The following is a 24,280-nucleotide window of genomic DNA, read 5'->3' on the forward strand; positions in this document are numbered from 1 at the left end:
ATTTCTCTCAGTGCTGAAGTTGAGGTTGGCCTGGACCTGCTGGCAGCGTTAGAGACCCGGTGAGACGAGAGACTGCGTCCATAATGGCCCACTATTCCCTATATAGCGCACTACTGGTTTGCCCTATGGGCTCTGGTCAAAAGTAGTACACTATATACGGGCTAGGGAACAATTGCAGAGACTGAAGCTAGCTCCGAGTCCCTCCCAACAGGATGTTGTCACATTTCCCTCTCAGCTGCTCCAGCTCTCCCCTTTTCCAATATTCCCAGCGTTACATTCTGATTCAACTTTTAACAGGCAGGCTGGTGCCAAATTGGACGGCAGGCAGGAAAGCAAACTGATTTTCCCTCTTCTGAGTCTGTTAGGAATGCATATAAGCCCCTCAAACACAAGAGGAAAAAGGGATAAGGAGAAAGTTAGAACTCTTTTGAACAATCCACTTTAATGACAGCCTAAAAAGGAGCACAAAATGAGCTCCCCCCTTTGTTTGACAAAACATCACATTTATGACGAGAAACTGTTCTTAGGAGTAACGCTATTGGATGGGCCACTCAGGAGCCAGTTCCTCACAACTCTGCAGCTCTGGAGTTGTTAACATCTTCTATAAATATTAATATTTGTACTAATGACTGGAAGGGGGAACGCTTAATAATGGTACAGGACGTCACGTTGAGAAGACCCATCATGCAGAGTGAGACCCTGGGGAGGAGGAAGGAAGAACATCTGCTGCTCACCACAGTGTAGGTGTCCCTAAAACGAGGCCTCGCTCACATTCACTGCTCCACAATTTCATCAAAGTGCTGTAGCTCAGTAAATATTCATCAGGCCGTATATAGTGACTGGCAGGTCCCACAGCCCACAGCCTCATCACACTGTCCCTCTGGAGATGGGCCATGGTGGGGAGAGGAAGAGGGAGAGATAAATATGGAAAGATGGCGACATTGAGAAGAGACAAGCTCAAAATTTCTCCATAGAAATCAAAAAGCCAAGCTGTTTTAGGCAGGCGCCGACCGAGTTAGGAAGGGGGAGCACCTCTCCTTTGTAATGAAATAAATGTTGGCGTGTCCTAGGTCGGAGATAATTGTTCTCCTCAATTCTGAGTGGTTGCATCTTCTGCAGGTTTAGTTATCACCCAGGCTAGAAGCCTACGCTGAGAGACTGGATGTGAGAATGGATGTTCTCCGGGTGTGAAAAGTCTGTCAGCAGCTGCGCACATACACACTTCCATTCTCTCCCACTCTCACACACACACACACACACACACACGTCATTTAAATCAAGAATCTCAGCCCACACATTTCATTGAGTTCAGGGTTAACCCCAGTGCGTATAAGTACTAGGTTAAACTGAAAAAAGGGAAAAGATGAAAGAGTGTCAGAAATCATTTTCCCATCTTACTGTGTCAAGGGTTTTGGTGCCTACAGCCCTACATGGATGTATAAGAAGTATTGCCAACTCAAAGTACAGGCCTAGTCTTCCTGCTTCAGTGAATGGATTAGCCTATATCAAAACATGACAAAAAAAATAGCTGAAGAGTTCATTGTACCCGTTACTAATAAAACAGCAACAGCCCTAAAATAGCTGTAGAATACAGGTAACTGCCAAAATAAAGGAAACACTTGAATGAGGTATACAAAGTATATTAAAAACAGATGCTTCCACACAGGTGTAGTTCCTGAGCAATTCCTAAGTAATTAACATCCCCTCAGGCTTAGGGCAGGACCATGTGCCCATTATTTTGGCTACCATGGCTATGCCCCCATCCACAGGGCATGAGTGGTCACCAAAGGATTTGATGCGCATGAAAACGATTTAAACCATACGTCATAGCTGTCTCAGATCTCAACTCAATTGAACACTTGTGGGAGGTTTTGGAGCGGCGCCTTTTACACCACCAACAAAAAAACACAAAATTATGGAATTTCTTGTTGAAGAATGGTGTTGCATCCCTCCAATAGAGTTCCAGACACTTGTAGAATCTATGTCCAGGCCCATTGAAGCTCTTTTGGCTCGTGGTGGCCAAACACCTTATTAAGACACTTTTTATGTTGGTGTTTCCTGTTTATTTCCAATAGTCCCTGGTACAGCTATTTGATAAAGCACACTAGAGATTTACCCTGGTTTCCCCTTCTCAAATTCCTTGATCTCAATTTTTGACAGATGGTTTGGTGTACTCAGATTGTGTGATTCGTTTACACTGCCTAAAGTACCTGCATACCGCTGGTGTTTGAAGGATCTGGTTGACCTTTGTTTTCTTCAGCTATGCTGCTGTACCGAATGCACAGAAGTCTCCACACACAGTTCTTGTCGGCCGACTTTGTGTATTCCAACTTTCAAGAAACGTTGCTGCTCTTGCCCTTCAGCCATAGAAGTCATTTGTTGAAAGTTTACACAAGATATGTTAATCTGTGAGGGGCCTGGAACACTTAAAATAACACATTGAATATTACATAGGCTTTTGTAGAGAGATGGAGCGCACAAAAAAACAGCCAGAAGTCAGTTTGTTCCCTTGGTTTGCGGTGCAAAGCCCACATGATCTCTGCAATAGTCATGGACATTAGTCATGTTATAGTTCTTCCTCTTAAAAATATCAAATGATAGAATGCAAGAAGAACTGTTGGCAAGAAAGAAGATGACTTATCCCATGTAATCTCCAATGTAATGTTCTGAGACCTAAGGCTGGAGTTACACAAAGCAACATTCACACACTTTTTGTTGTAGTTGCAGGTTGCAGGTGAGATCTAAAGCAGCTTTGCTGTTACATGAAGCAACTCAAACACGATTAAAATTGTATGCAGCAGCCAATCAAATTGAAGCTGCTTCTGTGGTATTGTGAGAATTCTAAACTCACGCCATGTCATCTGCTGCATTACATCGTGATTTCACAAATGATTGATTTCGACAAAATGCTGTCTGTACAATTTAGCTAGCTAGACAAAATGAAATTGCCAACACAAGCTCGCTAGATATTTTTGGTCATGAAGTGTATGTGGACACTGGCTCGTCGAACATCTCATTCCAAAATCATGGGCATTAATATGGAGTTGGTCCTCCCCTTTGCTGCTATAACAGCCTCCACTCTTCTGGGAAGGCTTTCCACTAGGTGTTGGGATATTGCTGGCTGGACTTGCTTCCATTCAGCCACAAGCATTAGTGAGGTCGGGCACTGATGTTGGGCTATTAGGCCTGGCTCGCAGTCGGTGTTCCAATTCATCCCAAAAGTATTCGATGGGGTTGAAGTCAGGGCTCTGTGCAGGCCAGTCAAGTTCTTCCACACCGATCTCGACAAACCATTTCTGTATGGTCCTCGCTTTGTGCACGAGGTCATTGTCATGCTGAAACAAAGGGCCTTCCCCAAACTGTTGTCACAAAGTTGGAAGCACAGAATCATCTAGAATGTCATTGTGTGCTGTAGCGTTAAGATTTCCCTTCACTGGAACTAAAGGGACTAGGCTTGTGTGCGGCTGCTCGGCCATGAAAACGAACAGCTCTTGTGCTGACGTTGCTTCCAGAGGCAGTTTGGAACTCTGTAGTGAGTGTTGCAACTGAGGACAGACGATTTTACACGCTACGCGCTTCAGCACTCGGCGGTCCCGTTCTGTGAGCTTGTGTGGCCTACCTCTTCGCGGCTGAGCTATTGCTGTTTCTAGACGTTTCACTTCACAATAACAGCACTTACAGTTGACCGGGGCAGCTCTAGCAGGGCAGAAATTTGACAAACTGACTTGTTGGAAAGGTGGCATTCTATGACGGTGCCACTTTGACAGTCACTGAGCTCTTCAGTACGGCCATTCTACTGCCCATGTTTATTTATGGAGATTGTATGGCTGTGTGCTCGATTTTATACCTGTCAGCAACAGGTGTGTCTGAAATAGCCTAATCCACTAATTTGAACGGGTGTCCATATACTTTTGTGTCTATATATAGTGTAGCTAGCAATGAGCTAACAAGCATGCTTGCTAGCGCAGCACATGTTGAACAATGTTTAAACTGGTCAGAGAGAGGTCTGGGTTCACTTCAGAAATTGTATTCATTGACTTCCAAACCATGTACCAGCCCTGATTCCAGTATTTCTTTATACAGTGCTAGTTTGGATAATGTCTCTTCTGTCCACCTTGAACACGGTTTCCACAGCACTGACAGCTGTTTTGTTGACATGGCAACTTCCCAAATCTTTGAATGGATCATGTGACAAAAGCATTAGTTTTGATTGGCTGTTGCTTGCAACTAGTTACACAAAGTTGAGAAGTTTCAATTGGATGCAATCAAGTTGTTTATTAGTTGCAGGCTGGTTGTTTCATGGAGCAATCGAGAAGCAACTCTGTTCCAAGCAACTAAAATTGCGTGCAAATTGCATTGTAACTGCAGCTTAAGGCATCCAGCAGGCATCCTCTTGTCATTGTTGATATCTTGCCTCTCCAGTTAAGGTTAACAGTAAATAATAGACAATCAGAAAAAAACTTTGTAAATCCTATTGGTATTCCCAGCTCCACTGAGAAGGCAGGGCGCTGAATGTCATCTCAAACACAGTGGCAAACAAGACTCCGATCAAGCCCTCTGTGTTGTTAACATACCCAGTGTGTTCTGTTTACAGTCTCTGGTGTTGTAGTCCTGTGGAGCTAACAGCAAACCCTTTGGTAAGAGAGATATGACTTACAGCTTTAATCCAGTCATTAGTATATAACCAGTTGTGTTCTTAGTGGGAGGGAGCCTGAATTGTCTCTGGCTTGGCCAGCATCTTGGTGGTGATGGTGTGGCGCCTACAGTCAATCTGTGTATGTAGGGTCATGTCCTCAGTGGAAGGCCCAGTCAGGGATGCTCATAGGTGCCAGCCAATGGACAGATGGTCCTTTGTAGCTCAGGTGGTAGAGCTTAGCGCTTGTAACGGCAGGGTAGTGGGTTCGATTCCCAGAACCACCCATATGTAAAATGTACGCACGCATGACTAAGTCGCTTTTGGTAAAAGTGTCTGCTAAATGACATATATATATATACAGTGGGGAGAACAAGTATTTGATACACTGCCGATTTTGCAGGTTTTCCTACTTACAAAGCATGTAGAGGTCTGTAATTTTTATCATAGGTACACTTCAACTGTGAGAGACGGAATCTAAAACAAAAATCCAGAAAATCACATTGTATGATTTTTAAGTAATTAATTTGCATTTTATTGCATGACATAAGTATTTGATACATCAGAAAAGCAGAACTTCATATTTGGTACAGAAACCTTGGTTTGCAATTACAGAGATCATACGTTTCCTGTAGTTCTTGACCAGGTTTGCACACACTGCAGCAGGGTTTTTTGGCCCACTCCTCCATACAGACCTTCTCCAGATCCTTTAGGTTTCGGGGCTGTCGCTGGGCAATATGGACTTTCAGCTCCCTCCAAAGATTTTCTATTGGGTTCAGGTCTGGAGACTAGCTAGGCCACTCCAGGACCTTGAGATGCTTCTTACGGAGCCACTCCTTAGTTGCCCTGGCTGTATGTTTCGGGTCGTTGTCATGCTGGAAGACCCAGTCACGACCCATCTTCAATCCTCTTACTGAGGGAAGGAGGTTGTTGGCCAAGATCTCGCGATACATGGCCCCATCCATCCTCCCCTCAATACGGTGCAGTCGTCCTGTCCCCTTTGCAGAAAAGCATCCCCAGAGAATGATGTTTCTACCTCCATGCTTCACGGTTGGGATGGTGTTCTTGGGGTTGTACTCATCCTTCTTCTTCCTCCAAACAGGGCGAGTGGAGTTTAGACCAAAAAGCTCTATTTTTGTCTCATCAGACCACATGATCTTCTCCCATTCCTCCTCTGGATCATCCAGATGGTCATTGGCAAACTTCAGACGGGCCTGGACATGCGCTGGCTTGAGCAGGGGGACCTTGCATGCGCTGCAGGATTTTAATCCATGACGGCGTAGTGTGTTACTAATGGTTTTCTTTGAGACTGTGGTCCCAGCTCTCTTCAGGTCATTGACCAGGTCCTGCCGTGTAGTTCTGGGCTGATCCCTCACCTTCCTCATGATCATTGATGCCCCACGAGGTGAGATCTTGCATGGAGCCCCAGACCGAGGGTGATTGACTGTCATCTTCAACTTCTTCCATTTTCTAATAATTGCGCCAACAGTTGTTGCCTTCTCACCAAGCTGCTTGCCTATTGTCCTGTAGCCCATCCCAGCCTTGTGCAGGTCTACAATTTTACCCCTGATGTCCTTACACAGCTCTCTGGTCTTGGCCATTGTGGAGAGGTTGGAGTCTGTTTGATTGAGTGTGTGGACAGGTGTCTTTTATACAGGTAACGAGTTCAAACAGGTGCAGTTAATACAGGTAATGAGTGGAGAACAGGAGGGCTTCTTAAAGAAAAACTAACAGGTCTGTGAGAGCCGGAATTCTTACTGGTTGGTAGGTGATCAAATACTTATGTCATGCAATAAAATGCAAATTAATTACTTAAAAATCATACAATGTGATTTTCTGGATTTTTGTTTTAGATTCCGTCTCTCACAGTTGAAGTGTACCTATGATAAAAATTACAGACCTCTACATGCTTTGTAAGTAGGAAAACCTGCAAAATCAGCAGTGTATCAAATACTTGTTCTCCCCACTGTATATTATATTGTTATTATACTCTAGATGCTGCAGCAGCAGATGTTCCCGTGCAGAGCCAGTCATTTGGTGGTGGGCGGAAGGAGCAGAGCGTGGTCTGAGTTGGCCATGAGGAGATTGGCTTCCCTTACTCCACACTGATCATTAAGCCAGACCCACATGCTGTTTACTCAAGAGGAACAGAGAGGGTGAGCTGTTGGAGGGATGCAAGAGAGGTGAGAGGAAGGGGTTAGGGAGAATGCAAAATGTGTAGAGGGGAGCGTCAAAGAGCAGAGTGGGAGAGATTGCTAGATAGAGGGGGCTGAGAGGAGGCTTTGGCATGGACTCGGTCTCAGCTTCAGCGCAGTAGCTGTCTGGTTCTCCCTCAAACTCCCTCTGCACTGGGCCCAGGGTCTGGTCTGTCTGAGTGGAGCTCTCCCTCCCCCTCCATTTCCCCCCCTCACACACACACTCACCCGCCAGTTTATTAGACTGAGAAAATGAGTCTGAATAATGAAGCCATCACGTTCCGTGCCATGTGTGGATTTCTACTGGAGCGCTAGGAAATCTGTCACCCAATGAAATTGGCAGAGGAGAGGGTAGGGAGGAAGAAAGTAGCTGTTATGATTATTCCCCAAATAAACCTTATCCAGGACAATTTGTTTCAGATTAACAATGTCTGGCATCTTTAAATACTTCCAGGTATAAATGCCAATCCAGCTTCATTTGATATGATTGGCCCAATTTGAAAGGTTGTAAGTGGATGTTGATAAGACTGATGAAGTGACAAGTACAGAGGGATGATAGGAGGCATGGAGGACAGATGGAGGGAGGGATTAGATGGATTAAGATGTTGAAATGAAAACCATGTAAACCATACATCATGGCCGTCTCAGATCTCAACCCAATTGAACTCTTTTGGGAGATTCTTGAGCGACGCCTGTGACAGCGTTTTCCACCACTGTCAACAAAAACACCAAATGATGCACCACCCGAGTGGCACAGTGGTCTAAGGCACTGCATCTCAGTGCTAGAGGCGTCACTACAGACCCGGGTTTGATCCCGGGCTGTATCACAACGGCCGTGACCGGGAGTCCCATAGTGCTGCACACAATTGACCCAGCATTGTCCGGGTGAGGGGAGGGTTTGGCCAGGGGGAGCTTTACTTGGCTCATTGCGCCCTAGCGACTCCTTGTGGCAGGCCGGGCGCCTGCAGGCTGAACACTGTTGTCAGGTGAATGGTGTTTCCTCCGACACATTGGTGCAGCTGGCTTCTGGGTTAAGCGGGCGGGTGTTAAGAAGGGCGGTTTGGCGGGTCATGTTTTGGGGGACGCATGACTCAACTTTCGCCTCCCGAGACCGTTGGGGAGTTGCAGCGATGAGACAAGATCGAAATTGGGGAGACAAAGGGCATTGAGTCTGTTCTGCTTCCAGGAGGGCCAATCTTTCCAGATCCCAGGCAGGCCAGAGTCTCAGCCTCAGCCAGCCAGACCGGTGGGTGTATTTTTAGAGTGATTTAGGACTGCTGTCAGTAGTGATAACACTGCAGCTCCAGCAGAACTACAGCCTGGCTGGTTCTCTCCTCATTAGGGGTTCACCAGCAAAGCCACATACACAGTTAACAGCGTGTATTAAAGGTGCAGTGAAATACTTGCTGTAGTGAAATGCATGCAGAGATGTGGGTATAGTACTAGAAATGTATCAAAAAGAGCAACAGTATTACAGCTGTAACATTAAACTGAGCTGCAGTATTAAGATGTAGTATTAAACTAAGGCCGCTTCAGCGGTATTAAACAGAACTACAGTGATAGAGCTTTGCTGTTCAAGTGAATTATAATGACCCACACTCACCACCCTGGGCAGACTGCATCACTCCTTTGGCCTGTGGTCACATTGAGGGAGGGGAGGAGTGTGAGTGGTTTGGCTGTCGGTCGTGTTTTAATGAAGATCCCTGCTAGCCGCAATGGCGTCTCTCTCGCTCTCTCCATTGAAGGTGAGCTAGTGATTACCCTAGATTCCAGAGAGGAGAGGGCTGCTCTGCTCTCCCTCTCACTCATTCAGCCTTCACAGTGACAGGGGTAGGTGGGTAGTAGTGGTAATTGTAAAGTCATGGTGCATCCTAGAGATTTATAAACCATAGGCAACCCAATTTGAAGAAGGCGATACTCTGATCATTGGCTGATCGCTCCTTAATGTCTATGCTAAAATGGGATCTCCATCTATCTCTGGTGCATGGGCCCAAAGTCACGCCCGCAGTAGTGGCACAGCACCTCCTACTTTTAGGGGGACAACACCTCTTACTTTTAGGGGGACAACACCTCTTACTTTTAGGGGGACAACACCTCTTACTTTTAGGGGGACGTTATACAACAAACCAGGAGTGTTCCCTGACCATGTGACCTGACAAGGAAAAACTCTTGGCCCAGGAGTTCTCCCCAAAGAATGTAAGAGGGGCGCTGCGCCACTATTTAAAACATTTCTATGTTATCATTTAAGGCCAGGCACCACACCCTAATACAGTTGTTCCCAAACTGTGGGGCGCACCCCTGTACTCTTGAAAGTTGTTGTCGTAGAATGCACAAGGGGCAATTTCGGGAATTGGGTAGTGCATCATGAGTTTTCCTCTTGTCATGTCAGTCATTGCATACCTTAGAACTATTTATAACTTCATAATGTTTTTAGCTAGGTTCTTTTGCCCATATAATTTGTTGTAATGTTTGAGTCACTCAAATATCACATGAATACACATTAGACATGGCAAAATGTATACAATGGCAAGAAAATTAGCTTTAACACGGCAACATTTTCTCTCTGCCAACAAGAGGGGTGTGAACAGTTTGTCATGAACAGTGCTTGTGCCCATATAAATAGAAATGGGGAGTGCAGGATGTTCCCCAATGCTGGAAGGGGGGCGCGGGGTGTTCCCCAATGCTGGAAGGGGGTCGTGAAAGTTGGGAACCCTGCCCTAATAGTTTTTTTGCTCTAGATTGCAGGAACTGGGGGAGATCTGCTACGTTCCAGGCCTCCCACTTTCACGGGACTCTGCAGCACCACCTTGTTTAAAAAATCCTGGGGAGAACCCTGTGTGGGTTTCATTCATTTGACATGGGCCACACATACTGTGTGTATCAGGGTTGGGGTCAATTCCATTTAAATTCCAGTCAATTCAGAAGATTATCAAAATTCTAAATTTTCTTTATTGATAAGAATTGGAATTTCACTGTACTACCTGAATTGACTGGAATTTAAATGGAATTGACCCCTAACCCTGATATATATGGTAATAAGGACCTTTGGTTGCATTATTTTTTGTTACATGAGACCCTAACCCTGTGTGTCCTCTGTCCAGGTAATTCCCAGATGGGGGCCACCATAGTGGACGCCTTAGACAGCCTGTACATGATGGGACTTCACGACGAGTTCAAGGACGGACAAGAGTGGATAGAGCAGAACCTGGACTTCAGTGTGGTGAGTAGAGCACAAAACCTTTGATTCTGTACTTCAGTAGTGAAAACACTGTACTTTGCCACCTTCTGGCTTGTTGTCTTCATATAAGCTACGGACAGAGTGCTCTGGTTTTTAGTCCCTGTCCAGTAGTAAAGCCTTTTGAGACATGAGGAAAGGAGCGTCTAGCGTTGCTGTGATGGAGGGAGAACTGGACACGCTGGTAGGAGTCATGGAAATGATGTGGGCAGGGAGAGTGTTTCAGAACACATAAAGGGCAAATGGACTGCAATCAGTACACCCCTGACTGAGACCTCTCTGTTTTACCCCTCGCTCTCTCTCAGGCTAGGGTTATTAAAGCCCTGCAGATGTAATGACAGCACAGGTGGTGTGGGAATGTTTGACAGGCTGACACTGTGGAATGTAATTAACCCCTGGACTGCTCCGGTCAGCTCTGGGGTAGAGAGAGAGAAGGAAAAGGAAGATTGTGGAAGATGGAGAGAGATGTTAGTGATCTATATGTTTACATCAGGGATGGGCAACTGGCGGCTCGCGGGCCCCCCTTTTTGAAGGCCCTCGGATCAACCCCAGTCGGGATCTCAATTTACTGTTGCAAGTTAGAATAGTATATTACACAAGGTGCTATTTAGAAATGTGTACGCACACATGACTGCCGCTTTGGATTAAAGCATCTGCTAAATGGCATATACAGTGCATTTGGAAAGTATTCAAAGTAAGTATTTTACAGCCTTACTCTAAAATTGATTAAATAGTTTTTTCCCCTCATTAATCTACACACAATACCTTATAATGACAAAGCAAAAACAGGTTTTTAGATATTTTTGCAAGTTTATAATAAAATTTTAATAAATGATCACATTTACATAAGTATTCAGACCCTTTACTCAGTACTTTGTTGAAGAACCTTTGGCAGTGATTACAGCCTCGAGTCTTCTTGGGTTTGAGACTACAACCGTGGCACACCTGTATCTGGGGAGTTTCTCCCATTCTTCTCTGCAGATCCTCTCAAGCTCTGTCAGGTTGGATGGGGAGCATCGCTGCATAGCTATTTTCAGGTCTCTCCAGAGATGTTAGATCGGGTTCAAGTCCGGGCTCTGGCTGGGCCACTCAAGTACATTCAGAGACTTGTCCCGAAGCCACTCCTGCATTGTTGGCTGTGTACTTAGGGTCGTTGTCCTGTTGGAAGGTGATCCTTCGCCCCAGTCTGATGTCCTGACCCCTCTGGAGCAGATCTTCATCAAGGATCTCTGTGTACTTGGCTCCGTAAATCTTTCCCTCGATCCTGCCTAGTCTCCCAGTCCCTGCTGCTGAAACATATCCCTACAGCATGATGCTGTCACCACCATGCTTCACCGTAGGGATGGTGCCAGGTTTCGTCAAGACGTGACGCTTGACATTCAGGGCAAATAGCTCAATCTTGGTTATATCAGACCAGAGAATCTAGAATTTTTTTCTGTGGAAATTTATATAGACAGGTCTGTGCCTTTCCAAATCCTGTCCACTGGTGTACTCCAATCAAGTTGTAGAAACATCTCAAGACTGATCAATGGAAACAGGATGCACCTGAGCTCAATTTCGAGTCTCATAGCAAAAGGTCTGAATACTTATGTAAATAAGGTATTTCTGTTTTGTTTTTTTTTGCAAACATTTCTAAACCTATTTTTGCTTTGTCATTATGGGCTATTGTGTGTAGATGCTGTAATGTAACAAAAAGTGGAATAAGTCAAGGGGTCTGAATACTTTACGAATGCACTGTATATTATATTATCAGTATTATTGACGCTGCGGCAGCAGAAGTTCCAGTGCAGAGCCAGATAAGTTGAATCATTTGGTGGTAGGCCTGGGAGTCTGGAGCGGAGCGTGGTCTGAGTTAGCCAGGGAGGGGATTGGCTGCCCGTACATCTCGCTGATCATTAAGCCAGACCCTTACGCTGTTTACCCAGGAGAAACAGAGAAGGTATGCAAGAGAGGGGGGTGAGAGAGAATGCAAAATATGCAGATTGGAGAGGCAAAGAGGAGAGGGAGAGATTGCTTGAGAGAGGAGAGCAGAGGCTGAGAGGAGGCTTTGTCTGTCTGGTTCTCGCTTATAAACTCCCTCACCAGACCACATACAGGGCCAATGGACTACAATCAGTACACTCCTGACTGAGACACATGTCTGTTTCTCTGTTTTACCAGTCTCTCTCCCTCAACCTCGCTCGCTCTGGCTAGGGTTATTAAAGCCCTGCAGAGGTAATGACAGCACAGGCAGTGAGTGTTTATGACAGGCTGACGCTGTGGAATGTAATTTACCCCTGGACCGCTCCGGTCAGCTCTGAGGGAGAGGGATAGAAGGATAAATATATATATACACACACTACCGTTCAAAAGTTTGGGGTAATTTAGAAATGTCCTTGTTTTTTTAAAGAAAAGCACATTGTTTTTGTCCATTAAAATATTAACTTGATTGAAATACAGTGTAGACTTTGTTAATGTTGTAAATGACTATTGTAGCTGGAATATCTATATACAGTTGAAGTCGGAAGTTTACATACACTTAGGTTGGAGTCATTAAAACTCGTTTTTCAACCACTCCACAAATTTCCAACAATTGTTTACAGACAGATTATTTCACTGTATCACAATTATAGTGGGTCAGAAGTTTACATACACTAAGTTGACTGTGCCTTTAAACAGCTTGGAAAATTCCAGAAAATGATGTCATGGCTTTAGAAGCTTCTGATAGGCTAATTGACATCATTTGAGTCAATTGGAGGTGTACCTGTGGATGTATTTGTAGACCTCCACAAGTCTGGTTCCTCCTTGAGAGCAATTTCCAAACGCCTGAAAGTACCACATTTATCTGTACAAACAATAGTACGCAAGTATTAACACGCTGTTACGCACACCTCTGTGAAGAGGGAACGCAACACCCTGCTGCAACTCAACTCACCGTGAAGTTTAATAGGTATGGGACTGTAGGTGTGCGAAAGGACGACAAAAGGCAGAATTGACCGTTTACTAGGATTTTATTCCTTTACACGGTAATATGGGGAGAAGGGGCTGGACGGAACCAAAGCAAAGAAAGTAAATGTCAAAGCTCCCCCTTTCCTATCTAACCTGCCTACCCACTACTTACCTAACTTAGCACCACCTGGTGCACTAACCAAAATACATGGGGTGGTCCGCCCAGGTCTTACCTAGTGTGCCTAGACAATGAATATACTACGGGTATATGTATGCCCACGGGCCTCTTGCCTAAGCACTCCCTAGGTGCCTTCCCCTTCCCCCCTGGGAACAAATGAAACAGAAGAACCAACAATATCTCAACCAAACTAATAAACAAAGGACATCAAATAAGCTCTGAGCAACAATCTCACACAGAACATACCAACTGCTCCCAGCAACAACTAACACAGTACATACCAACGACCAACATGCTATAACCCTCAGCCATCAACCTTCTCTCAGCAATGATCTATATCACATTCAATATCTCCAGCAATGATCTCAGCCTGCCTATGATCTCTCTCTTCTGAACAACAGAACTGGCTTTTATAGCTTCAGAAGGCATTGTTAATTAGGGACAGCTGTGTCTTGACGAGGGGGCGGGGTCAGCTCTCCAATCATCAATTGGGGCCGACCAATCAGCTGCTTGGGGAGAATTTCAGGAAGCCATCTTCTGAAACACACACACTCAAATACAAACTACAACACAGAAACTGGGGAACATAACACACGCGTTCTGTCTCCTAGAGATTAACGGACTTTGGTGTGAAAAGTGCATATCGATCCCAGAACAACAGCAAAGGACCTTGTGAAAATGCTGGAGGAAACAGGTACAAAAGTATCTATATCCACAGTAAAACAAGTCCTATATCGACATAACCTGAAAGGCCGCTCAGCAAGGAAGAAGCCATTGCTACAAACCACATAACAAAGCCAGACTACGGTTTGCAACTGCACATGGGACAAAGATCATCATTTTTGGAGAAATGTCCTCTGGTCTGATGAAACAAAAATAGAACTGTTTGGCCATAATGGCCATTGTTATGTTTGAAGGAAAAAGGGGGAGCCTTACAAGCCGAAGAACACCATCCCAACCGTGAAGCACGGGGGTGGCAGCATCATGTTGTGGGGGTGCTCTGCTACAGGAGGGACTGGTGCACTTCACAAAATAGATGGCATCATGAGGGAGGAAAATTATGTGGATATATTGAAGCTACATCTCAAGACATCAGTCAGGAAGTTAAAGCTTGGTCGCAAATGGGTCTTCCAAATGGACAATAACCCCAAGCATACTTCCAAATTTGTGGCAAAATGGCTTAAGGACAACAGAGTCAAGATATTGGCAAAGCCCTGACCTCAATCCCATCGAAAGTTTGTGGGCAGAACTGAAAAAGCGTGCGAGCAAGGAGGCCTACCAACTTGACTCAGTTACACCAGCTCTGTCAGGAGGAATGGGCCAAAATTTTCCCAACTTATTGTGGGAGGCTACCCAAAACGGTTCACCCAAGTTAAACAATTTAAAGGCAATGCTACCAAACACTCAATTAGTATATGTAAACTTCTGACCCACTGGGAATGTGATAAAATAAATAAAAGCTGAAATAAATCATTTTCTCTATTATTCTGACATTTCACATTCTTAAAATAAAGTGGTGATCCTAACTGACCTAAGACAGGGGATTTTTACTAGGATTAAATGTCAGGATTGTGAAACTGAGTTTAAATGTATTTGGCTAAGGTGTATGTAAACTTCCGACTTCAACTGTAGGTGTACAGAGGCCCATTATCGTGCTGGGTTAGCTAATCCAAGTTTAAAAGGCTAATTGAACATTAGAAAACCCTTTTGCTATTATGTTAGCACAGCTGAAAACTGTTGTGCTGATTTAAAGAAGCAGTACAACTGGCCTTCTTTAGACTAGTTGAGTATCTGGAGCGTCAGCATTTGTGGGTTCGATTACAGGCTCAAAATGGCCAGAAACAAATAACTTTTTTCTGAAACTCGTCAGTCTATTCTTGTTCTGTGTGTGTGCGCGCTTAACGTGTGTGCGCGCTTAACGTGTGTGTGCGCGCTTAACGTGTGTGTGCGCGCTTAACGTGTGTGTGCGCGCTTAACGTGTGTGTGCGCGCGCTCAACGCGTGTGTGTGTGCGCGCGCTCAACGCGTGTTGTGTGTGCGCGCGCTCAACGTGTGTGTGTGTGCGTGCGTGCGCTCAACGCGTGTGTGTGCGTGCGTGCGCTCAACGCGTGTGTGTGTGCGTGCGTGCGCTCAACGCGTGTGTGTGTGCGTGCGTGCGCTCAACGCGTGTGTGTGCGTGCGCTCAACGCGTGTGTGTGCGTGCGTGCGCTCAACGTGTGTGTGCGCTGTGTTAAAGCCTCTAATAATGAATGATTAAATAGCTGCCATGTTGGCTTGTCCTTTGTAGTGAGTCATTGAAAGCTGGATGGCTCCTGCAAGGCCTGTACTAGACCACCCTGTAGTGATGGATGACTCTGAATGCAGTCAGATCTAATTGACACGACTGAATTAATGTAGTCTGTTAGTCAACGCTGGGATTGGAATGAATAAACCTGAGTTTAAAGTAAGTTTTGATGTGAATGGATAGCACTGTGGGAGATGAATTAGGCCTAGTACATGATGTCCCACTTGGATTTGATTAACCTGATTTTAATATGGAGTAACATTACTCATTCACAATTTAAAATGGTTTAAAGGAAAATTCTGACATATTTTAAATGTTTCATGCAAGATTCCTTTGAATATGAAAAGCCAAATCGTATATCAAAGGAGTTGAAATACTGCAGGGGTGAGGAAAGATCATTTATGACTTCTCACGTCTACTTTGTATGAAGTCTTTCAGTATTCACATTCTTACACATTGTGTTCACAGGAGTCACATGAATGACATGAATTGAGACACCTGAATGACTGTGTATGATTGTTACGTTTCTGATTGTCTGCATAAGCAGAATGACTTATAGTTACTCCGTTGAGGTTTTCAGTCACCTGAATGACACTTCTCTTTTTTGGTACTGTGTGTGTCACCCATATGGCAGCTATCATATTTTGGGTTGTGCAGTAGTGTGCATAACCTGACCAACCACAGGCTTTCTAACACAGGATGTTTTACGATGGCGCTCTGCACCTGGCTCCTAAATGTCGTTGGAAACGGGTAGCGGAGCTGACGGAAGGTGGATTCTGACAGGGCTGCCCCCCCTCCCCACCACCTCTTTCTCCACTCTCCCAGGGTGACAGTTGGATTTACAGCCCATTCAGGTTGTTAGAGAGAACGTTGAGGGTATTACACAGGGAACACGTTTGTATTTGTGGTAGTACTTGGAAAGGTACATTTCTTATTTTTATTAGTCTGACATATGAATTTGGTGTTAGTGTTGGTCTGAATAGTAGGCTAGTTGAATTTAGGAATGTGTGCCATTACAAACTGGTGTTAGTGTTACTGTGCAGTATATAGGATGTGGTTTTGGTGCAAGGCTGCTCTGGCAGTACTGTTCTCTGTCTCTGATTGATCCCCCTCTCCTCTGTTTCCTCAGAACGCTGAGGTGTCTGTCTTCGAGGTCAACATCCGCTTCATTGGAGGACTGCTTGCCGCCTATTACCTCTCAGGACAGGAGGTAACTATTCACCTGGGATTAGTTTACACTGTGTGTGTGTGTGTGTCTGCAAAGGGGGGAGTCTTTGCTGTGTGTGTGTGTCAATTGTGGGAGATGGGGGAGGGTTTACTTTGTGTGTGTGTGTGGGGTTATTTGACAGGCTGTTGATGAAGCACCAGACTTTGTTCAGCTGAACAGAATGCAAAAGAGGTATAGAAGCAGAGGCAGGGGAGAGCAAAATGAAAAATAGGCTCAGATTAGGAACGCAAAGGGAGTGAAAGCAAGGAGAGAGGAAGAGAAAGGGGGATAGTGTGATCACAGCTTCGTCTTTCATTAGCCATCTGGGGAGTGATGGAGGCTCACAGGTTAGAGATGGTCGCCTGGGAAATAACACTTCAGGTGCACCATGTTAATGAACACACACACCTCCCAACATTCTTATCTGCCCTCTAGCTCTAATGAAAATGACCACAAATCCTCCTCCTGTCCCCCCCTCTCGCTCTCTCCCCCTCTTTTTCCCCTCTCTTTCTGTCTCTCTCCCCTGCGGTATCAGTCATCCCCCTCTCCCTGCTCCTATTAGAGGAATGCGAGTGGTGGAATTGAGCTCCAGCCATGCGTTTCGGCCTCTCTGCCGGCCCCACGCTCCTCGTCTAACAGGAGCAGATCTCTGGCCGCGCTCCATGCTCCCTCTTAATGCTCATCTCTCCTCCCCTCCTTTCCTTCACTCGCTTGCTTAACTTCCACTGTCCTCTTCTCATTCACTCTCTGACGTTACTCTCACCTCTGCCTCTTTTCCCCTCTGAATAAATGGTGATAATTCTGCAGAGGCTGGAGGAGTGGTGTGGTAGGGAATCAGAGAGATGTTGAGACTGGGTGTGGTAGGGAATCAGAGAGATGTTGAGACTGGGTGTGGTAGGGAATCAGAGAGATGTTGAGACTGGGTGTGGTAGGGAATCAGAGAGATGTTGAGGCTGGGTGTGGTAGGGAATCAGAGAGATGTTGAGGCTGGGTGTGGTAGGGAATCAGAGAGATGTTGAGGCTGGGTGTGGTAGGGAATCAGAGAGATGTTGAGGCTGGGTGTGGTAGGGAATCGGAGAGATGTTGAGGCTGGGTGTGGTAGGGAATCGGAGAGATGTTGAGGCTGGGTGTGGTAGGGAATCAGAGATGTTGAGGCTGGAGGAGTGGTGTGGTAGGGAATCAGAGAGATGTTGAGGCTGGAGGAGTGGTGTGGTTGGGAGGGGTGATATCGTTCGTCCCATTGGGTTATAGCTCTTTGTGAGTCCTTTATTCCATGTGTGCATGCCAGAGAACTAGCCCTGCCATGCAGTGATGGATGATGTTTACTCCTCTGCTCTCCCCCTCTCCTCTTCTTTCCCTTCTCTTCCTCCATTCTGCCAATTTCATCACTTTATTTTTTTCTATCACAAACTCCTTCACACTGCCCCTCTCCTTTCTCTCCTGAAAGGTGCTTGGTCCTCTGTGATATGTAGTTTAGGTGAAAGGTGCTAGCGCCTCTGGTAGGGCTGGGCAATATTGAATGAATTTCATTTTATAGAATATATGTTTTGGTGCGATATTCGAAATGCCTGTATCGCAAGAACAGTTTATTGTATTTTTTCATGGCCATTTACAGTGGTTCTTCCTTTAAAAGTTGCGTCGTACTGCAGCACAGCATGCGGGCTGCCGCAAAATTCTATGGCACGTTATTTAAGTGTCAGCCATTGTTGCCATTAATGGTAGTTAGTGCTAGTTTGCCCACCAGAGGGCATCTTTGAGAAGCTAAGTTATTGAAATGACATGAAGCTGTAGGCCTAAGTCAAAGGGAGCCTTGAATAGAACAGACTATGTGGGATTGATTTTTAGAAATGTAGCTTAATTAATTTAAATACAGTTTTTTTCTATTCCAAGAAAAATGTAAATGTATTTCTTACTGTAGCTGTGGTACTGTAGGCCTAAGGGTTTCCGTTAGGAAGATATGGCACTGGACAACGTGTTTCTATTCCAAGAAAACAAAAATGCATTTGTTACTGTAGCTGCTTTAGCGTAACTTACTTATTGGCATAAAGGCCTGCTTAAATATACAGTACATCAATCACTCATTCATTTGTGCATGTCATCAGACAGCATACAAGTCATCCATGTCTTTAATTACAGTCAAGCATTTTAGTTATAAACTAAATAACAAAGGGAGCCTTGATTTTAATTTTACAATCACGGCTAAAGCGATTTTAATTCAGGGTTTCAGATAGGAAAAGATGGTGCTGTACAACGTGACCGGTCGGGTGTAGGCCTAGGCTACTAAGTGGCTGCGAGTGAAGAGCAAATGAACCCTTACATTTCCACATAAAAATCTGATTTATAAAGACCAGTCCCCATGCTCTGTCATTCAGTGATATTTATTCCCACCATCTGCATTTTGAAAGAGTATTCTTATCATTATTTTATTAACGAAAGCATAAATATGTTGATGAGCAAATACGGTACAATATATGCTTGATCCAACATTTTGCGGTTGCATGAGTTTTAGAGTTAGAAATGTACAACTTTAGAGTACTTAATACATTGCAAGTTGGGGCGATTTTTTTTCACACCTACAGTAGCCGAGCTATTAGACTATCCTTTTATAAAGGTTGATGTCTATTGTCTTGCTAATAGCCCATGGGAACGTTGTTTGCCTGCTACGCTTGTGAAAAACAAAATGCCTCCAGCTGTCCATCACTACTGTAAATAAAAACACAGCATCTACAGTGCTACAAATATATTATTGAATTCGATAAAAAAATTCAAACGCACATCATTTTCCATTTTATACTAACAAGTGGTTGCCATGGTGAATAATCCAATAATAATTGGTATGGCACGGCTCTCGGAACTCATTAAGAGGTGGCTTCTGAATGAAAATACTTGCAGATCAATAAAATGGCCCTGTAGATCTAATTAAGGATTCTAAATTAATATCTAAGGGGCATTTTTCGTTAGGGCAAATCTGGTCTGTGATATTGATTTAGAAATGTTAAACCTTACAGAGAATATCTAAGGGGATTTTATATAATTACAATGCTCCCCCTCCCCTCCTTCTTAGCAAGTGTATTGTCCTGCTTATAGTCCATCATGGGTGGATGGCTTCTTTTGTATTCCAATGTATTGAATGAATGTATTAATTAGTACCATTCTCAGAGTGGAAACGTTGTTTGCAGAGTTCACAATCTCATTTTCCTCTGGTGGTTACAGTCCTAACCCTGGAACGGGTAGCTGGCTTGATGAGAACTATGTCAATTTTGTCTGTTTTCTTTGGTCGCAATGTCATTTTTATTATTTTTTTTTATAAATAGCTCATTTTTGAATGGTAACTGTGTTAAGGGGGGAGTTTGGGGTGGGGTGAGGAGTACTTGAAAGGTGTGACTTTCAGCTTACAATAAGCCATATGTATACAGCAGATTGCCGATTGTCCTCACTTTGATGCTATAACAACATACTGTAGCACCATGACCAGGATCTCTGTTCATTTAAGTGAGCAGATTAAGGCTTTCAGGAGGAACGGGAAAGTATCTGTCAGTTCATAAACCATGTGCCATAGAATCGGTACATCTCAAATCTCTTCCCAACTACTTTGCAATCTATATGGCACAGCTGTCATTTTTTTGGTCCTTAAATGAAACTGGTATATTTTTATTTATCACAATCTTCTTTAACCAATTTTGGTCTTTAATGCAGGGCCGACAGACAAGTTCCTTACTTTTCCCCCCTTCCACTTGATAAAGGTTCCAATTAATAACGTGTTTTTTTTAATCAATTAGTATATTTGAATTTAACCACACTATTTGTTGTATTATTTGTTTTGTCTTTTCTGGTGGATTAAACTGAAATTGCAACCAACTTTCTATGGCTTGTTTAAAAAATAATGATATCTTCATCAGCAAAGAAGGACTTTCTATAGAGGGGCTATCAGTCTTTCACACTGTGGTAAATGAAAACAGTTTGTTAATTAGAATTATTTATTTCTGTTTTTAGAGGGAGAGAAGCCAAAAGCCCACCATGCCTATTTTTCAAAAATCATCATTCCACATGTCAAGTGTAATTCCCCCATTGTATTTACCCAAGTTCTCTCTTAACTCCAGGACCACCGACAGTTTGTCGTTGTTGCCTGATGCACAACTCTAGTGCCAGAGAAGATAGTCGATTTGTGCCACAATTTAGACTACTGATAGATCAGCGTTCTAACTCCCCCTTGTGGTATTGTGGTGCAATGACAGAATGCCGACAGAATGCCACCATCTACCACTAACGGTCGGGGCAAGCTTGAAACTTTTAAAGGAAGAACCACTGTATGTCCGCTTGTTCATGTCTTTTTGGTCTCATCCCCTTTCGCTCCTTTCTTCGCTGTGTGCACCTTCCCATTTATACACGCACCAAGCCCCTCCCCCGAGACGAGAGATCACTTCTTCCTCTCTGACAAGTGGTTTCAACTCACTATTTGTATTTGAGTTTTTGGTCCAACAGAATGGGTCATATGGAGACCGAAACATGCATGGTTCATGTTCAATTTGTAACAAAGGGCATTTTCATAGACCGACTTGAAAGCCATATCAGTGATTGCAAAAAAGCAGATTCAACTATTTGGATAAAATAATTACGTTATCAGTGGGTTTTATGGTTATGGGAGGCTTATATTTAACCAAGGTATAATTTCACAAGCCCTGAATTCATTTGATTATGGCTGACTTTGAAATGGAGTGAATTTTATATTTTAATTGTATAACAAAGCTTATTTAAAGAAACGTTTTAAAAGATCAATGTATATATTGTGAATCGACCATAAGAATAAGAAATTATAATAAAATAAATAAAAATATCCTAGGGTCTGGGATTTGTAGATTAGGTGAAAGGTGCTATTGCCTCTGGGATATGTAGTTTCGGTGAAAGCTGCTGGCGCTCTACTGTTGAGACCAGGAGGACAACAGCCTGTACAGAGTAATAACCTCTCCGCAGAGAGAGAAACAATGGGGGGGGAGTGATGGGGAGAGAGCGAGAGACTAGGGCGGGAAACACAGAGAGCAAGCTGATTGCAGAGAGAAAACAGGAGAAGGGAGCAGGTCTTGTAATGTAAGATAATGAACTGGGACACTGACACACTGCAGCTAGACAGCTGTCTCTACAATACATATTTGTCCTTCCTTTCTCCCTCCCTCCATCTCGCTCGCTCTCCCTGGTTTATCATGTATGCTGTGCTCTACTTTGCTATGTCTTTCAGTTTGGTGCTGTGAGCCGAGGCTGTCTCGCTGGGGAGCGCTTGACTCACTTTCATATTGTCAAACATGGAGCCCATCAAATACAGAACACCGCTCCCTCTGTCACACTGGCCGGCTGCCATTGCACCGAGGGAGGGAGGGACTGCATATGAATAGTATGGATGTGAGAGAATCAGCTAGGTCTTACAGGCCATATAGAAGATAATCATGCAATTTAATTGGTTAAGTTCGAGGGCCTACAATCTTGATTGGCTAGAATGGCCTGAGCCCAGGTAAAACCGCAGCTCAATTGCTTGATTAGTAAATTCAGTCACGCAGTTGTGGATAAATTCCCAAGAACACACTCCCATGGTTTTCCAAGCTTGTTTCTGAGGCCTGATACCATAGAATAAAGTATATGACAAATAATAAAGGAATGACAAAAGATTAAGTTAAACAATAACTAGCGAAGTAATAAACGGTGTAAACCCCATCGACGTAGAATCGTGAGTTGACCTAATCCTGTCTCTCCCTGGAGCCTTTGAGGGCCTTCTTACTAAACAGGCTCATTCACCAGATTTCACAGTATACCTTCTGATCATTTTATGGGACTCTATTACATATACACAGTGGCATACTCCCCCAGAGAGAGAGATGACAGAGAGTGTGTGTGTTTGTGTGCTTCTATGTGTGTTAGGGCTGCACAATTAATCTAATTCACATCGAAATCAAAATATTGACATGTGCAGAGATCCAAATCGCATGCAGTATTATGAAACGCATTTTAGCCGGGTGTAATGTTCGTTTTTATAGTTAATTCCGTTTTCTCCTTTTGCGGCTGCTTCCCACACACCAACGCCATGCCACTCAAGTACTGCAGTTCCTCCTCCTCGCTGTTAGATTCACTATGTTTTAGAGGTCGACCGATTATGATTTTTCAACGCCGATACCGATTATTGGAGGACAAAAAAAAGCCGATACCGATTAATCGGCCGATTTATAAAAAATTCAAATATTTTTTTTTATATATATATATACAGTATATCACAAAAGTGAGTACACTCCTCACATTTTTGTAAATATTTGAGTATATCTTTTCATGTGACAACACTGAAGAAATTACACTTTGCTACAATGTAAAGTAGTGAGTGTACAGCTTGTATAACAGTGTAAATTTGCTGTCCCCTCAAAATAACTCAACACACAGCCATTAAGGTATAAACCGCTGGCAACAAAAGTGAGTACACCCCTAGGTGAAAATGTCCAAATTGTCTATATTTTGTGTGGCCACCATCATTTTCCAGCACTGCCTTAACCCTCTTGGGCATGGAGTTCACCAGAGCTTCACAGGTTGCCACTGGAGTCCTCTTCCACTCCTCCATGACGACATCACGGAGCTGGTGGATGTTAGAGACCTTGCACTCCTCCACCTTCCGTTTGAGGATGCCCCACAGATGCTCAATAGGGTTTAGGTCTGGAGACATGCTTGGCCAGTCCATCACCTTTACCCTCAGCTTCTTTAGCAAGGCAGTGGTCGTCTTGGAGGTGTGTTTGGGGTCGTTATCATGTTGGAATACTGCCCTGCGGCCCAGTCTCCGAAGGGAGGGGATCATGCTCTGCTTCAGTATGTCACAGTACATGTTGGCATTCATGGTTCCCTCAATGAACTGTAGCTCCCCAGTGCCGGCAGCACTCATGCAGCCCCAGACCATGACACTCCCACCACCATGCTTGACTGTAGGCAAGACACACTTGTCTTTGTACTCCTCACCTGGTTGCCGCCACACACGCTTGACACCATCTGAATAAGTTTATCTTGGTCTCATCAGACCACAGGACATGGTTCCAGTAATCCATGTCCTTAGTCTGCTTGTCTTCAGCTTTCTTGTGCATCATCTTTAGAAGAGGCTTCCTTCTGGGACGATAGCCATGCAGACCAATTTGATGCAGTGTACGGCGTATGGTCTGAGCACTGACAGGCTGACCCCCCACCCCTTCAACCTCTGCAGCAATGCTGGCAGCACTCATACGTCTATTTCCCAAAGACAACCTCTGGATATGACGCTGAGCACGTGCACTCAACTTCTTTGGTCGACCATGGCGAGGCCTGTTCTGAGTGGAACCTGTCCAGTTAAACCGCTGTATGGTCTTGGCCACCGTGCTGCAGCTCAGTTTCAGGGTCTTGGCAATCTTTTTATAGCCCAGGCCATCTTTATGTAGAGCAACAATTCTTTTTTTCAGATCCTCAGAGAGTTCTTTGCCATGAGGTGCCATGTTGAACTTCCAGTGACCAGTCAGTATGAGGGAGTGTGAGAAGTATGAGGGAGTGTGAGAGCGATGACACCAAATTTAACACACCTGCTCCCCATTCACACCTGAGACCTTGAGGGAAAATGGCTAATTGGGCCCAA

General features: G+C 44.4%; 1 protein-coding gene across 2 annotated transcripts in view; it reads left to right on the forward strand.

The window, feature by feature from the left end:
* Positions 1-24,280, forward strand: part of LOC139546506 (mannosyl-oligosaccharide 1,2-alpha-mannosidase IB) — a 119,951-nt gene that overhangs the window by 64,899 nt on the left and 30,772 nt on the right. For both annotated transcript variants that reach the window (XM_071354953.1, XM_071354954.1), the window contains exons 6-7: positions 9,930-10,048; positions 16,582-16,662. In XM_071354953.1, coding sequence (XP_071211054.1) covers positions 9,930-10,048; positions 16,582-16,662 — 200 coding nt within the window. The remainder of the gene's footprint in view (positions 1-9,929; positions 10,049-16,581; positions 16,663-24,280) is intronic.

Source organism: Salvelinus alpinus, chromosome 20, assembly GCF_045679555.1.
Source record: "Salvelinus alpinus chromosome 20, SLU_Salpinus.1, whole genome shotgun sequence".
Taxonomy (NCBI): Eukaryota; Metazoa; Chordata; class Actinopteri; order Salmoniformes; family Salmonidae; genus Salvelinus; species Salvelinus alpinus.